Source organism: Monoraphidium neglectum, assembly GCF_000611645.1.
Source record: "Monoraphidium neglectum strain SAG 48.87 unplaced genomic scaffold scaffold00643, whole genome shotgun sequence".
Lineage (NCBI taxonomy): Eukaryota > Viridiplantae > Chlorophyta > Chlorophyceae > Sphaeropleales > Selenastraceae > Monoraphidium > Monoraphidium neglectum.
Genome location: NW_014012985.1, coordinates 1 through 14682, shown reverse-complemented (window position 1 = coordinate 14682; position 14682 = coordinate 1). Strand labels below are relative to the sequence as shown.

Sequence of the window (14682 nt, the reverse complement as noted above, 5' to 3'; positions counted from 1 at the left end):
AAAATCCAATTCTGCGCAGCTGTGCGACCTCTACGAGAACGACTGCATCTTTGACAAGTTTGACTGCTGCATGAACGGGGACGCCACCTACGTGGCCAGCGGCTCGTACAGCAACTCGTTCCGCGTGTTTGGCGCGGGCAGCGGCGCGGAGGGCACGCTGGAGGCGACGCGGGACCCCATGCGCAAGCGGATGCAGACGCCGCCGGCAAAGGTGGGCGGCGGGGCGGCGGACGCGGGGCGGGGCGTCTGGGGTTGCCCGTCCGGGCGGTGGCCGGGGCGAAGCTGGCCCCTATTGCAGAAGGGGCAGGGCCAGTCAGCAGGCCGCCAGCCGCGCTGCGGCTTGTTGACTGGGGCGCTCAAACCTTGCACTGACGTTGCGCGCCCCGCGCCGTCCCGCCCCGCGCCAGTCTGGGGGCCGCTTCTCCATCCGCCCGGGCAGCAAGGGCGGCATCGGCAAGCGCAGCCCCGGGGAGCAGCCCGAGACGCAGAGCGACTATGCGAGCAAGCTGCTGCACCTGGCGTGGCACCCGGAGGCCAACGTGGTTGCGTGCGCCGCCTCAAACAGCCTGTACATGTACTGCGCGTGAGGGGCGGCGCGGACCGAGGCGAGCGCGGGCGCGGGCCCGCGCCTGGCGCTTGATGTGGCGCGTGGGGCTGCAGCGAGGCGGCGGCGGCGGCCGCGAGCGGGCGAGCGTGAGGCGCATGCAGCAGCTTGGCGACGACCGGATGCGGCCGCGTGATTTTGTGCGGTTCGACAAGAGCTGGGTTTGCGCTGTGGGAGGGCTGCTCTGCTGTCGGTCGACGCCCTGTGATTGGCTTGCGGCGTCGCGGGTCCGCGTGCTGCAGCGTGAGGCGGGCGCCGCGCGGCGAGCCCGCGACGCAGCGCACGCTGTTGTGCCGTTCCTGCCGCCAATCACAACCTGCATATTTGAGGCCTTGTCTCCCGGCACCCCGAACCGCCTCCCACCGGGCGGCGCACGCGCGGCGGCGCGCACCGTTGCGGGGCGGCCGGCTGCCCCGCTACTAGTTTTTTTGGCGCCTGGTCTGCTGCGAGAGACTGCGAGAGGAGGCCCCCCGACGCCCCTCCTACACCCATGTGCCGCGCGCCATGAGCACGCTTGGCCGGGGCGGAGGGTTCTCGCCAGGAGCGATTCACACGTGCAGGAACCCCCACACATACACTGCTGCCGTGCCTGATGTGCATTCGTGTGCCGCCCTGCCCCGCAAGTCATCTCGCCCTCTCTTTCCTCGGACGCTCCGTAGATTGGTGGCGGCTCTCAGCCGCAGATCACTGCTTTGACTTTTCAGATAGGCCTTAAGCTCTCACAACCCCAAGGAACGCAGTTTGCCCTGCCCTGTCGGCGCCCAGCGCGCGCATTCGAACCCTTCACAGCCATGGCTTTTGGGGTGCTCTGACCCCCTGGCCGGGCCCGCGGCACGCCGGCCGCGGTCCGGCGGCGGCGGGGTCGCGGCCGCCTCGGCTGCGCGCGCCGCGTTGGGTGCAATGCAGACTCCATTCTCTCATACATCCTTGAATTTCCAGCTCCTCTCTTGTACATACGGGGCAACGCCTCGATTTCGGCGGGCTCGGGGCGGCAGCCGCGACGGGCCGTCCCCCGCCCTCCAAAGCCGGGCGTTCCACACCGCCTAGCGCGTGTCGGTTTTGGGCCCTTGTGCACGTCGCCGCGTTTTGGTTGCGCCACAGGAGCCCGGCAACGCCCGCACCATACCACGCTCAAAGCTCTGGGGCATGCTCGGGCCTCGACCGGCGGGGTGCGGGGCCGTGTTGTCGCGCTGGGCTCTGGGCGACGTCGGTTGGTGGGTGTGCTCTGACGGTGTACTGCGGCGCCGGGTGTACTGCGGCGATATCTTCCGAGCAAATTGCGCGCGGGGCACCTGCGGGGCCGGCGGCGGGCCGTGGGGCGCCAGCTCGCTTCTCCGCAGCAGCGGCTGCGAGCGGGGCGCGGCTCGGGCGCGCGTCCGCCGTGAGCCGCGACTCCTGAAGGGGCTGGCGGCGAGCGCCCCTGCGGCCCCTGCTGCGCCCTCCAGCGCCCGGCGCGCGGGTCGGCCGGGCCCCCCTCTTGGTGATGGCCCGTCCTGCCCCCATAGCGCGGGCCCTCAGAATGCCATGATCAATGCGGGACCGCGGTGCGGCTGGCGGGCGCCGCCCCGCAGGCGGCGGGAATATGTATGTGCACACCCCGAGCCAAGACGATATTATCACTCAAGAGAGCCGTGCACAAATACCCACTTTTTCCCCTTAGGAACAGGCACATGACACAGAGGCCCGCGCTGCGCGCGTGTGCATGCCCGAGAGGCGTGTGCCGGGCCGTGACACTCGATTTCCGACGCACACACTCCCACCGCAACGACTTTACTGCTCCCCACGCATGCCGCGCATATTGCGCCTCGCCATCCTGCCGGTGCTTGTAATCAAGGCCGCCGCAGACACACTGCTTCAGGGTTTTGATGTCGGAATTTGAAAAGCCTTTGCAGGACTTGCAGGTCTTGGTTACACAATGGCCGCAAGCTTCATGATGGGCAAGCCACTAGCTCTGCAAGCCATGAAAAAACCGCCGCACGCGAGAGCGCGCGCGTGCGGCACATACTCGCGGCCCAGGAACCTCAGACGACCGAATAAATTCACCGTTCGCAGACGCCAGGCAGCAATCAAGGTGCAGAGCACGTGCGTCACGGGGCAAGCCAAACAGCGCTCTTTGGTATGGCCCTGCTGTCTGGGGATAGCGGCCGCGGCGACGCATCCCGTGCACGCCCAAGCAGAGGCAGCCCAGTAGAGGTGCTGGAGCAAACTTGCATCAGGAATCGCGTCCAGCCATTGATGTTGCCAACAAGCATTGCCGCCGCGTACGCAATTGCGCAGGAAAGCAAGCAACCCTGGCTGCTCCTACGAGTGCCGCAGCCAAGGGCAGGTGTGCGAGTACATAAACTGCGGCCATGCCTGACGGTCGCACAGTAGAAGCCTGCGAGCAGACAGTCGTGCTGCCCGCCCCGCCGCAGCACCACGGCGAAGCGGCAACGGGCGCGGCGGGCCTGTAAGGAGAGCTGTCGCGAAACGACCGCAGGGTCGCAGCAGCAGAGGAAGATGAGCCTTTGAGTGCGCAGCCCGCGGCACAAGTGCCTGAAACAGGCGCGCGGGCCGCGGCTGGTTCAAGAGTCAGGGGCGTGTGGACGCGTCCCCTAAACGGGCACCTCTCCGCCAACGAGCTTGCCTGCGCAGGGGTGCGAGCGCGGGCGGTGGGCGGGCGGGTGGCGGGGTGTAAGGAGCTTCGCCGCGCGAGGAGCGGAGCAAGCGGAGAGGGCTGGGATACAGACCAGAGCAGGCGTCTCAAACCATGGCGGCAGGTCCCACCTTGACGCCCTCACGAGCAGGCGCGCGAGACCACGCGCACGCACCTATGCCGTAGGTGAGCGCCATGGCGAGCCAGCCGCCGAGCAGCACCCGCAGCGCGCCCTTGGGGACGGACGCGCCGCCCAGCCACGCGCCGCTGCCGCCAAACAGGATCAGCCCCAGGGTGGCGGCGCCACCCACCGCCAGCAGGCGCGTGAACGCGTCGGGGATGAAGGCGCCTGAGGGGGGCCGGTCAGATGAGTGTGTGTGTGCGTGCGTTTGTACGTGCGTGTGTGGGTGAGTGGGTGGGTGTGATTCACGGAGGGGCAGGTGACTGCGCCTCCAGCAACACCCCTTATGCCGCTGTTGACGAGCGTCGGTCGGGGGTCAACGAAGTAATTGCAGGACGCCGCTAGCGCAGCAAATCAAACAGCAAATCACGGAGGAGGGGGACAGGCGGCAGCCGGGCCACGCCGTGCTGCGGCGCAGGCGCTACACAAGGGGTGATGCTGCGGCGCAAAGATGCAGGAGGGGACGGCCCGCCTTCCAAATTCCAGGCTCTGCTGACTGCCCACCCTCCTGCCCCCCAAACCTGTGAGGAGGGGGATGCCGGCCCCCAGTGAAAACGCAATCGCGCTCGCCACGCTCGCCTGCGGGGAGGGGTGCCGGTCGGGGAAGCCGGGAGGGGCGGTCAGGGGTGCAGGAGGTCGGCTCCGCGCCGCGTCAGCTTTGGCGCTCTGACTTGCAGTGCATAAGAGGAGCGCTTGAGGCACTGAGCCGGCGCACATGAATGCAGGGGCGCGGCCTGCTGCGGCCAGCTAAGCGGTGTGTGAAGGGGTGTACAATGTACAACGGCGCTGTATGCAGTGCTGACAAAATGACCGACCGTTGCACAGCACCACCCGGCACAAAGAAGACGGTGCAATGTTATCAGATTGTGCGCACGCACTCAAGCGCCCCACTCGCACAAATCCATGTCGGCGCAGTCACAAAATGCCCAACGCCCTCATACACCTGCAGGGGGTTTGCCAGGTCATCGATGTCGATGCCGAGCTCGTCCCGCGCGTGGGCCCTGATGACGTCACCGTCCGTCAGCTCCTGGGCCACCTGGCGGGCCAGCCCCTCAGATATGCCGCGCTGGGGGTGGTGATGGGGGGCGATAGGAGGCGGCGCGCGGATGTGCGACAAACAATAGGGCAAAGCTCGCCCATGTTTGACCTGAGCAGGCCCGCCAGCCCGCTTGGAGGGGCATGGCGGGAGTCAGGGATGACTCTTGTCAACGCTCGCCGGCGCGGCGGTGCTGCCGTATCAATAAAACAGGGCGCCCAGGCGCGCCTCGCAAGCCTTCCGGCCCAGCAAACATCCGAAGCACGCCCAGCCAGCGAGAGCCCTTCCCCGGCCCGTGCGCCCCCAATAGCAGGGGCGGCTCCCCACCCTCCCTCCTCCCGGTGGCCCTTTCGGAGCACAAGGCCACGCCGTCGCGGGCGCGGGCCTGCGCAGGATCGTCGTAAAGAGTTGCACGCTCACCGACATGTAGACGCCCACAAGCTCCTCAAATTCGCGGGCCCGCGCCTCTGGCCCCTTCTGCTGCTCCTGAATCTCCTTCTGGATGTCGGCCTGGCGGTGGGTCGGCAGCAGCCGCGCGATTTGCAGAGGGTGAGAGCCTGTGAGTTACATGAGTGCACCACAGTTCAGTCGTGGTCGCGGCTATGAGGACTACATGTGTGACAGGTAAGACAGGTGAGTTGACCGCCCTGAGGGGCCCGCGCTGCACAGCCGCGGTTGCGCCCTGCCCGCACGTGGGTCGGGCATGCCTAGAAAAACCGGCGTCCCAGATCTTACACCGTACGGCTGGCCCCCTCCGGCGTGCGCGCAGGGCCCTGGGGGCGCCAGAGCCCGCGATGGGGGGGAGGGAGGAGGTGTGCGCGTCCCACCTGCTCTGCGTCCTTCTGGCTGCTGACGCTGATGTACTCGCCGCAAGCCATACTCAGGGCGCCGCCCACCAGGCCAGCCAGGCCGGCCAGCTTCATGGCCTCAAGGTCTGGTCGGGGGTTGGGGTTAAGTGTGTGTGGGTCGTAGTGTGTGTGTAATTGTGTGTGTGATATTGTTTGTGATGTCGTGTGTGTGATTGTGTGTGTGTGTGTGTGTGTGTTTGTATTGTGTGTGTGTGCGCGCGCGCGCATGCACGGGAGCGCGGGACGCAGCCCTGCAAGCTCAGGGTGCGCGCGAGAGCAAGGTAGGGTTGGATGGCCGCGACAGGGGGCGGCATGCAACGTAGGCAGGGGCAGGGAGAGGCGACAAGAGTGGCGCGCGGTTGCGAGAATGCGTTGAGAGGCACAGCAGGGTTGTGTGGGTGGGGTGGATGGGTTCAGAGTGAAAGCTGTGTCCAACAGCAGCAGCGGCGGCAGCAGGAGGAGCAGCAGCAGCAGCAGCAGGCGGGAGCGGCAGCAGCGGCAGCGCATTGAGTGCAGCAGCAATGTGAGACGCCAGCGGCAGCAGCTCGCGCTGCAGCCTCGGCGCTGCTGCTGCTGCTGCTGCTGCTGCTGCTGCTGCTGCTGCCGCCGCCGCGGGCGCCTTGTACGGCAGAGGGTGCCCGCACACCCCGCACCATCGTTGGCGCCGCCGATGCCCATCATGAGGGACGCCACAGACACCAGCCCGTCGTTGGCCCCCAGCACCCTGAGGGGGCAACAGGTGGGATCCGGGCGCGGGGTTGTTGAAGCGAAGCGCGTGATGCCGTCATCAGCGGCCAATTGTGGCCGTGACGGCCGTCGCTCTCGGCCCCTGAGCAGCCAGGAAGAGGGTCCGTCCGGGACACCACTGTACACCTGATGAAACATTTGCTCAAGCTCGACGCAGCGCACTGAAGCTGCTGCACAGGCGCTATATAGCTGCAGATACAAGAGGTGCATACTGCATGGCGCAGTAATGCGCCGGGTGTCGCGCGCTGCCGTGCCGCGTCGTGCCGCCGGCTAGGTCCTGGCTGTGTCCCGCCTAAGGAACGGCCCCCAGACCACTCACATGGCTCGGAGCCAGGGCGCCCTGTGGCTGTAGTGCTCGTGCTCATCCTATGTGATAGTGACAGGCGCGCCAGCATGCAAGGAGTCATGCAGGAATGCCCACAGCGCGCGCCGGCGTGTGGCGCGTCACGAGTTCACACACCAGCTAGTGCCTCACGCCCGGAACCGTGTCAGGCATCCATAAGATGCACTGCATTCACCGCATTGCATGATTTACCCACGCTGGACTCGGAGCGCGGCTCCGCTTCGATCAGAGGCTGCTGCTGCTCAGGATCCACGGGCGCCATGCTGGCAAGCTTGATTTGGCGTGTCAACGGAATACTAGTTGATATGCGAGTCCCTGGTGAGTGCCCTGGGCGTGGACCGTGTGACTCGTGTGCTGGGCAACGTGACTAAGAGATTTGGGCAGCTGGTGCTCGCCTGCTGGTTTGAGGTGTTGACACTGCTTTTGTAGAGGGTGGTGTGTCAACCGTGTCATGTAGGCTGTGTCATATGATGCTGGAAACACCTTGCATATCATTGTGCGTCCTGATAGCTTGGCGCGCCTCGTGTGAGCAGTGGCGGGTTGCGAGCCCTCACATCTCCGCGGCTGCATCCGACAACGGGTGCGCCGCATCCGAGTGCTGACATTCAACACAATTGCCAGCTGCAGATTTGTGAGAATGCCCACCTTCAGCAACACTTGCAGCCGATGCCGTGCACCACTCCTCGCTTTGTCGAGGACCAAGCGGCCCGCAACAAAGCCAGGCTCTCAGGTGTACTTGCGGCTGTGGTTGCTGGCGACCGCGACTGCAAGTGCAACTGTGGTCGTGCCTTGCTTGTGCCAACATAGAAGCGCGAGCATGCGCAGCTCGGCGCCCACTGCGGCGACTGCTGCTGCTCGCAACCGGACAGATCCTTCTCGGCGGAGCCAGTGGCAAAGTGAAACCCCGTGATTTTCATGATGGCGTCGCAGGGCCGCTCAATTGTTCGCAGCAAGCGCAGCGAGCGCAGCCGAATTCCCAGCATCCCGGGGCGCGCGGGGTCTGAAATCAAGGGCAGGGCTGGTGCCAGCGTTGATGAGTGGCAGAGCCCCGGGTCATTGAGACGGCGGACCTGGGCCTTGCGTCGCGAGGCAGCTGCATGCTTGCTTCGACTTGGGGGTCTGGTGCAGGCTCCCTCGCGCGCGGCCTGGCCGCTTGCCTCAAACAGCCACCTGCATGCACGTGCGGCTGGGGCGTGCCGGCCTGCGCGCAATTATGGCAGGTGGCAAAACTGCGCAGGTGTGACAGACAAGGGTGCGAGGATTCAGTTGATTATAGGGTGGGGGGTCAAGACAATTGTGCAGTTCTTGATGCTACCAAGGGGCAAAGTCGCACACTGCGGTTGTCTCCGTGCCAGGAGCTCACGAGGACGTCTGCGCGCAGCCCCATCCCACCCAGCAGCGGGATGCTGGTGGGGTAGTACAGTGCATGCAGCCGCGACCGTGTGGTGTAAGGGTAGGGATTTTGACGTTTCCAAACGAGTCCACTGATAGCCACACACGCGGGCCGGGTGCTGTTCGACGGTTGACCACCACCCCTGGTGGGCAACGCGATGTGGCGCAATCGCGAGACGAACAGCTTGGCATGGCTTGGTTAACAGACAGGATGCCGATTATGAGGTTCCACGCAGCGGCTGTCTGCTGGCAAGCGGCCGAGACATGCTGTGCGCGGTCCATCCGGCTGTGCAGCGGCATGCGCCAGGGCGAAGGACTGCCAGGTGACGGCATGAACTGTCAGGATCCCCTTGTCGCGCTGTGAGGCTGGTTGTCACACACCCAGTTTGCAGCGCAGTTAAAGCTTTATCGCAGCTATTCTACGGGCTGTCCGGTGTGCCCGCCTTCTTCTGTGCCCCGCCCTGCGCGTCTGGCCACCCCCCACGCAGCAATGGGCCAGTGCAAAAGCAAGCACGTGGTGCGTGGTTATCTCCTTGTGCGTCGAGCTGGACGATCCGTGTGGGCTCGTGGTCTCGGCTCTCTTTGTGTGCTGTGTGCGCCCGCTGACCCGGGCACACGCCTGCCCGCGACCACAGAGGCAGGCCGATACCAATCAAAAACAAGGGACGATTGTGGTCAACGGCAAGGCGCCGGCCGCTGTGGTGAGAGAAGTCTGCGCCTGCTGTGCCCGTGCAAAACCGACTGTGCGACACATGCAGCAGCTGTCCATCCGCACATGCAGTATGCCAAATAGCACGTCTTATTCATAGCCATGAAATTGGACTGGGGAGACGGGTGGCCGTCGCCTGGCGGCCTCAGCAGCGCATTGGCGCACACGCGCTGGGCGCTGTTCGCTGCAGCCCGTGGCGCCATGGTGACGGCCCCACGATTGATGTGATCACCCTTGGCCAGGGTCAGGCAGACGACGAACTGCCCGCTGACAGCAAGATTGTGTTCGTCCTGGGCGGCCCCGGCAGCGGCAAGGGCACTCAGTGTGAGAAGATCGTGGCCAAGTACGGCTTCACGCACCTGTCTGCCGGCGACCTGCTGCGCGATGAGGTCAAGAGCGGCTCTGAAGTGGGGCAGCAGTGCGAGCAGATCATGAAGGAGGGCAAGCTGGTGCCCATGGAGGTGCGCAGCAGCGGTGCGGGAGGTTTGGTGGTTTGCTGTTGCATGGTGCAAGGCAACACGCATGGTGCGATGCACAACACCAACATATCAAGCAGCCCGTTGTGTGTGCATGCGTGCCATGTGACATGTTTTCATGCGTGACTTAAATGCATGCGAGCTTCTGCAGCACCTCCTGCTTGTCGGCACCAGTTGCGCCACGATCAAGCGGCCCACTACCCCGACTAAACAATCGCCAGGTCATCATCGGCCTGCTGCGCAGCGCCATGATCAAGAGCGGCGCCAAGGAATTCCTAATCGACGGCTTCCCGCGCGCCATGGATCAGGCCCTGCGCTTTGAGGAGATGATTAAGCCTTGCGAGATGGTCCTCTTCTTTGACTGCCCCGAGGAGGTGATGGAGGCGCGCCTGCTGAAGCGCGGCGAGACCAGCGGCCGCTCCGACGACAACGCGGAGACCATCCGCAAGCGCTTCAGGACGTTTGTGGACCAGAGCCTGCCGGTGATCGACCACTACGAGGCGCTGGGCAAGGCGCACAAGATTAGCGCCACCCGCACACCGGACCAGGTGTTTGAGTCCGTGCAGGAGGCCATCGACACCATGGTGCGTGCCGTACAGCCTGCAGCGGTGGCTCCAAACGGGAGGGCTGCAGTGGTGGATTCCGGGCGTGGTGTGCCGCAGAGAAGGGTGCTTTCGCACCAGGCAGCAAAGTGGACATGCGGGAGCCTAGCGGTTTGGGAGTGGCGAGGACGCGTCCTGCATACACATGGGCAGCTCGTGCTTGTCTTGCGATGGTCTGGCTCTGCTTTCAATCGCCACACTTCCGACTTCCACTTCTCGTTTCCCTGACCCTTGCACGCCGCAGCACAAGGCCGCAGCTGTGACGCCGGTGCAGCCGCTCCGCGAGGACGCATCCATCATTTTTGTCCTGGGCGGCCCCGGCAGCGGCAAGGGCACTCAGTGTGAGAAGATCGTGGCCAAGTACGGCTTCACGCACCTGTCTGCCGGCGACCTGCTGCGCGATGAGGTCAAGAGCGGCTCTGAAGTGGGGCAGCAGTGCGAGCAGATCATGAAGGAGGGCAAGCTGGTGCCCATGGAGGTGCGCAGCGGCTGCTGGAAGATGCGAGTTGCTGCTGCCGCCGCTGCTGCCACTGCTGGTGCTGCTGGTGCTGGTGCTGGTGCTGCTACTGCTGCTGCTGCTGTTGCTGCTGCTGCTGCTGCTGCTGCTGCTGCTGCTGCTGCTGCTGCTGCTGCTGCTGCTGCTGCTGCGGCTGCGGCTGCTGCTGCTGCTGCGGCTGCGGCTGCTGCTGCTGGTGCTGCTGCTGGTGGCGATGATAGTGTTGGCACAGCCTAGCGCAGCTCCATGCTTAGTGTGGGCAGTGGGGGAAGGCGACCTTATATCTTGGCAGGGAGTGGGTTTTGCTGTGCCAGCACCTCCACAATTTTGACCCCTCATGACATCCGCACCACTGCTCGCCCACTCAGATCACCATCGGCCTGTTGAAGGCGGCCATGATCAAGAGCGGCGCCAAGGAGTTCCTTATCGACGGCTTCCCGCGCGCCATGGACCAGGCCCTGCGCTTCGAGGAGATGATCAAGCCCTGCAGGTGCAAGGAGCAACAAGGGCAAATGGCCTCGTGCGCACCGCGACAGACACATGTTTCGCCTATGTGAATTCACCTCGCAATTTGGAGAGTCTGCTACTCTTGACACGCTGCGTGTGCGCGCGCAAGCACACACACACACACACACACACACACACACACACACACTCACACACACACACACACACACACGCATGCACACGCACACACATGCGCATACACACGCACGCATACACACACACACGCACGCATGCACACGCACACGCACACGCACACACACACACATACACATACACATCAACACACTCACGTACACTTGGATGCAATTCTGCTGACACATGCATGCACACCCCGCCCCTTCGCCCCTCAGAGCCGTCCTCTTCTTCGACTGCCCCGAGGAGGTGATGGAGGCGCGCTTGCTGAAGCGCGGCGAGACCAGCGGCCGCTCCGACGACAACGCGGAGACCATCCGCAAGCGCTTCAGGACGTTTGTGGACCAGAGCCTGCCGGTGATCGACCACTACGAGGCGCTGGGCAAGGCGCACAAGATTAGCGCCACCCGCACACCGGACCAGGTGTTTGAGTCCGTGCAAGAGGCCATCGACTCGCTGTCTGCAGCAGAGGCGCCGCGGATGTCCCTGTCCCCCGCCGGCGGCGCGCCGAAGGTCCCCGTGCTCCAGCCGGCCGAGCCAACGGCCGAGCGCGAGCCCGTCTTTGCCGGCACGCCTGCGCTCGCCTTCGCGTGAGTGCTGATGACGGGCTGCGGCAGGCGCTCCCATTGCCCTCAGCACCTGCCCGGCGCCCCCCCAAGCGTCGTCGTCGCAGCAGCTGGCAGTGGCCAGCGGCCACTGGCTGTTGGGGCACATCGCTGCTGGCCCGTTGGTGCCAAATGAGTGAAACAATGCAGCGCATTGCTTTGATGTCCTCAGGCTCTTGCTCAAAACCCTATTCAGCCCCACCAGCGCTGGACAAGCGGCTGCAATGGCACCTGCATTCACCCCTTCCGCGATTTTTCCTGCCGTCGCCGTCACCCTGCCCGCAAGAGTCACAGCCGCGGCTGCAAATGCTGCAGCACATTGGGACTGGATGTGTGCACCCCTGCTGCAGCGTGCCCATCGCTGCTGCTCTTTGTTTCTTCGACCTGTGCTGTTCTTTATGCATTGAGTAAAGTCGGTTTGGTCAGGTTGCTGGACTAGTATCGGATCTCAGGGCAATTTTCGGCATGCAGTAGCTCTCACGCTCCTGTGCCGCACTTTTTGTGTGTTGGATGTAGCTGGGTTTGCGCAGAGGTTAGGCACAGGCCGGGGCTTGAGGGTGGACATGACATGGTGGGGCCCTGCGCGATGGGGCGTGGCGCTGCTGCAGGTGCTGAAGCAGGGCTATTAGATGCTACCAGTACCCCAAACAAAGCGCTGGGCGCTCTACGCCTGTGGCTCAGCAGCCTTGGGGTTGTCCAGGCATGATGCCGCTGGAACAGCATTTTGACTTGCAGTCAAACCACCCACACCCCCCTGCTGACCCAACGCGGCTGATACTGTCATAGGATACGAGCTCTTCCTTGTCCACGTGCACTTGGTTGTGAACACCTTGTGCCCCTTGGCCCGCGGCCGCCGGTCGATGCAGCCGCCGGCCGACTGCCGTTGGAGGCATGCAGCCAGCAGCGGAGCACATGCCCTGACGGTTCTGTCTATGCTGGTATGACCTGCGTAGCGCCCAAAAAACTATCTTCTGCACGCCCAAAAGCCCGCACATCAAAAGGGTTGGAGAGAACGCTCGAGTCACGTGCGCTGAAACCGTGGATTCGCGCCTGTGCCAGCTCTCTTTGGAAATAGGCAGCACCCTTCCGCTTGGTCGGACATTGTAGCAGTCGCCGCCATGCTGCAGCAGACAACAGCGAGCACGGTGTGCTCTGCTCGCCCGGTGGTGGGGGCCCCGCGGGCCCCAGGCGCCCGGCGGCAGCGCACTGTGAACACGAGCTGCAGCACAGCCGTATACGGTGCTTGCACAGCTGGCAGCGGCCTCGCGGTCAGCGCTAGGGTGCGGCAGCAGCGATCTATCCCCGGTCGCCGGCTGCTGGTGGTCCGGGCATCCACTTCCGGGTCTCCTTTCAAGAAGAAGGACGCGCGGCTGGTCCTGGAGGATGGCTCGGTCTGGCACGGCGTTGGGTTTGGCGCCAGCGGCACGCAGATCGCCGAGGTCGTCTTCAACACCTCCATCACCGGCTACCAGGAAATTATGACTGACCCCAGCTACAAGGGCCAGTTTGTGGTCTTCACTCACCCCCGTGAGCGCCGCGCCAGGCCAGCGGGAGCGATCGCATGCGCGGCTGGGCAAGCAAACACGCGCGCCGCCGGGCTGCAGCTTTTTCCGCTTGGGTACCACTGTTGCGGCATGGGCGACAGGAGCAGCTTTACACGCACCCACCCCCCCTCCGGCTCCGCACTCGTCGCTCGCCCGCAGACATCGGGAACGTCGGCATCAACGAGGGTGAGTCATGCTGGCAGGGCGGCGCCCCGCCTTGCCACCGCCCGCCAACCGCCCCGCGCCGCCGGCCGCCCGCCCGCGGCGAGACCCTCTGCGCCGAGACGTGCCCCTGCGCCGGCACATTGGCGCCAGGGGTGCATGGGGGTTGCATGCCGCCTGTCTGCACCCCTTATGGGCGCCCGCGGCCCTCCAGCTGAGCGGGCGGCGCCGTCAGGCCCAATTGAGCCCAACTAGGGTTGTTTCGGCGCCGCCGCCCCCTTTGCGGCCCGCGCCCGCCCCAGCCGCCCCAGAGTCGCCCCCGTCGAGCGGAAAGCAGAACTCAAGGCCAAGCGCATGCTTTTTCAGGCTCGCTTCGGCGGTCGCGGCTGCCCACCACCGCCACGAGAGCGGCGCGCACGGACCCTACCTGCATGCTTGGTGCTCCCGTTGTTGCTCATCCAACCCTGCCCCGCCCCCCTCAATTTGGGCACCAAATTCCAACCCCAGACGACATGGAGTCCAGCGTCTGCCACCTGGGCGGCATCATCGTGCGCGATCTGAGCTGCGTGGTGTCAAACTACCGCTCGGTCAAGACCGTTGACCAGTGAGCGCCGCCGCGCTGCAGGGGCCTCCTGCTTTGGGAAGCCCTCCCGACCCCTGGCGGCGCCCGCGTCCGCTTTCGAGCCGTATATTTTTGCGGCTTGCGGGCTGCGGAGGGAGGGCAGGGCAGTGCGGCGGCGAGGCGGCCTGCTGTGCGCTTGGGCATTGGCGGCGGCGCGACGCGCATGTCTGTTGTGGTGCGCGCATGCACGTGCACACGCGCGCACGCGCGCACACACACACACACACACACAACACACACACACACACGCGCGCGCGCGCACGCACACACACACATTCTTTCTCCAGGTACTGCAAGGAGCAGAACGTCATCGGCATCTCTGACCTGGACACGCGCTCCCTCACCAAGCGCCTGCGCGAGACCGGCTGCCTGGTGCGAATCCGGGACACCCGGCCCCCCGCCCCCCCTCACCACATTTCACCACCTTTCCGGGCACCGGAGCGCACCCCGCGGGCCCCAGCCGTCTGGCCGCCCTCGAGAGCGCGCCCGCCTGTGCGACCCCGGCCTGCGCGACCGCCGCCGCCCCGAGCGCGCCCTACGCCCTCGGCCGCGCCGCGCCCAGGCAGCGGCCCCCTCAACGCCGCGCCTGCCCTGCCCCCGTCTGCACGACAGCTCCCTCCGACACCCGGTTCGAATTTCCCGCCAACTCCCCGCCAGGTTGGCGCCCTGTCGACCGACGCGTCCAAGTCTGACGAGGAGCTGGTTGAGGCGGCCAAGAACTGGACCATCGTGGGCAAGGACCTGCTCAGCGTGGTGGGTGGCTGGTTTGGGGGGGGGAGTAGGGGGTGTGGCTCAGAGGGGTTTTGGGGGGCGATGGGGGTTAGGATGGGGATCCGCAGCGGGGTGGATATGAAGAGGGCAAGGGGCAGGGGCGTCGTCGACGCTGAGCTTTCAAATGAGGGAGCGGCGTGGGCCCTCCGGGGGTCGCGCGAGCGGCTGCGTGTGTTGGTGGTGTGTGGGGGGGGGTTAGACGGCACCAGCCAGCAGGCGGTCGGGGGAGTGTCCGGCGAGTGCGTCCGCCGGGGCTGGCATGGGGCGGGG

The 14682-nt window shown here is 65.3% G+C and overlaps 4 protein-coding genes across 4 annotated transcripts in view; 3 read left to right on the top strand and 1 right to left on the bottom strand.

Moving 5' to 3' along the window:
- MNEG_4582 (Serine/threonine protein phosphatase 2A) overlaps positions 1–587 on the top strand; it is a gene marked incomplete at both ends in the record, with an annotated part of 3201 nt that extends 2614 nt beyond the window's left edge. The window contains 2 exons of the mRNA XM_014046943.1: positions 20–211; positions 408–587. Of these exons, the coding sequence (XP_013902397.1) occupies positions 20–211; positions 408–587 (372 nt within the window). The remainder of the gene's footprint in view (positions 1–19; positions 212–407) is intronic.
- A 2611-nt stretch (positions 588–3198) lies between these two features.
- On the bottom strand, positions 3199–6268 carry MNEG_4581 (Fe(2+)/(Mn2+) transporter pcl1; the record flags this gene model as incomplete). Its single annotated transcript, XM_014046942.1, has 8 exons — positions 3199–3230; positions 3415–3588; positions 3942–3999; positions 4364–4486; positions 4877–4966; positions 5284–5390; positions 5958–6028; positions 6264–6268. The coding sequence occupies 8 exons, from the start codon at positions 6266–6268 to the stop codon at positions 3199–3201; spliced, it is 660 nt and encodes a 219-aa protein (XP_013902396.1).
- A 2008-nt stretch (positions 6269–8276) lies between these two features.
- On the top strand, positions 8277–11302 carry MNEG_4580 (cytidylate kinase; the record flags this gene model as incomplete). The annotated part of the gene is made up of 8 exons (XM_014046941.1): positions 8277–8303; positions 8422–8487; positions 8738–8956; positions 9193–9555; positions 9818–10051; positions 10080–10277; positions 10438–10559; positions 10927–11302. The coding sequence occupies 8 exons, from the start codon at positions 8277–8279 to the stop codon at positions 11300–11302; spliced, it is 1605 nt and encodes a 534-aa protein (XP_013902395.1).
- Positions 11303–13531: 2229 nt separating this feature from the next.
- MNEG_4579 (carbamoyl-phosphate synthase small subunit) lies at positions 13532–14528 on the top strand (the record flags this gene model as incomplete). The annotated part of the gene is made up of 4 exons (XM_014046940.1): positions 13532–13623; positions 13929–14013; positions 14299–14394; positions 14481–14528. The coding sequence occupies 4 exons, from the start codon at positions 13532–13534 to the stop codon at positions 14526–14528; spliced, it is 321 nt and encodes a 106-aa protein (XP_013902394.1).
- Between the last annotated feature and the right edge of the window lie 154 nt (positions 14529–14682).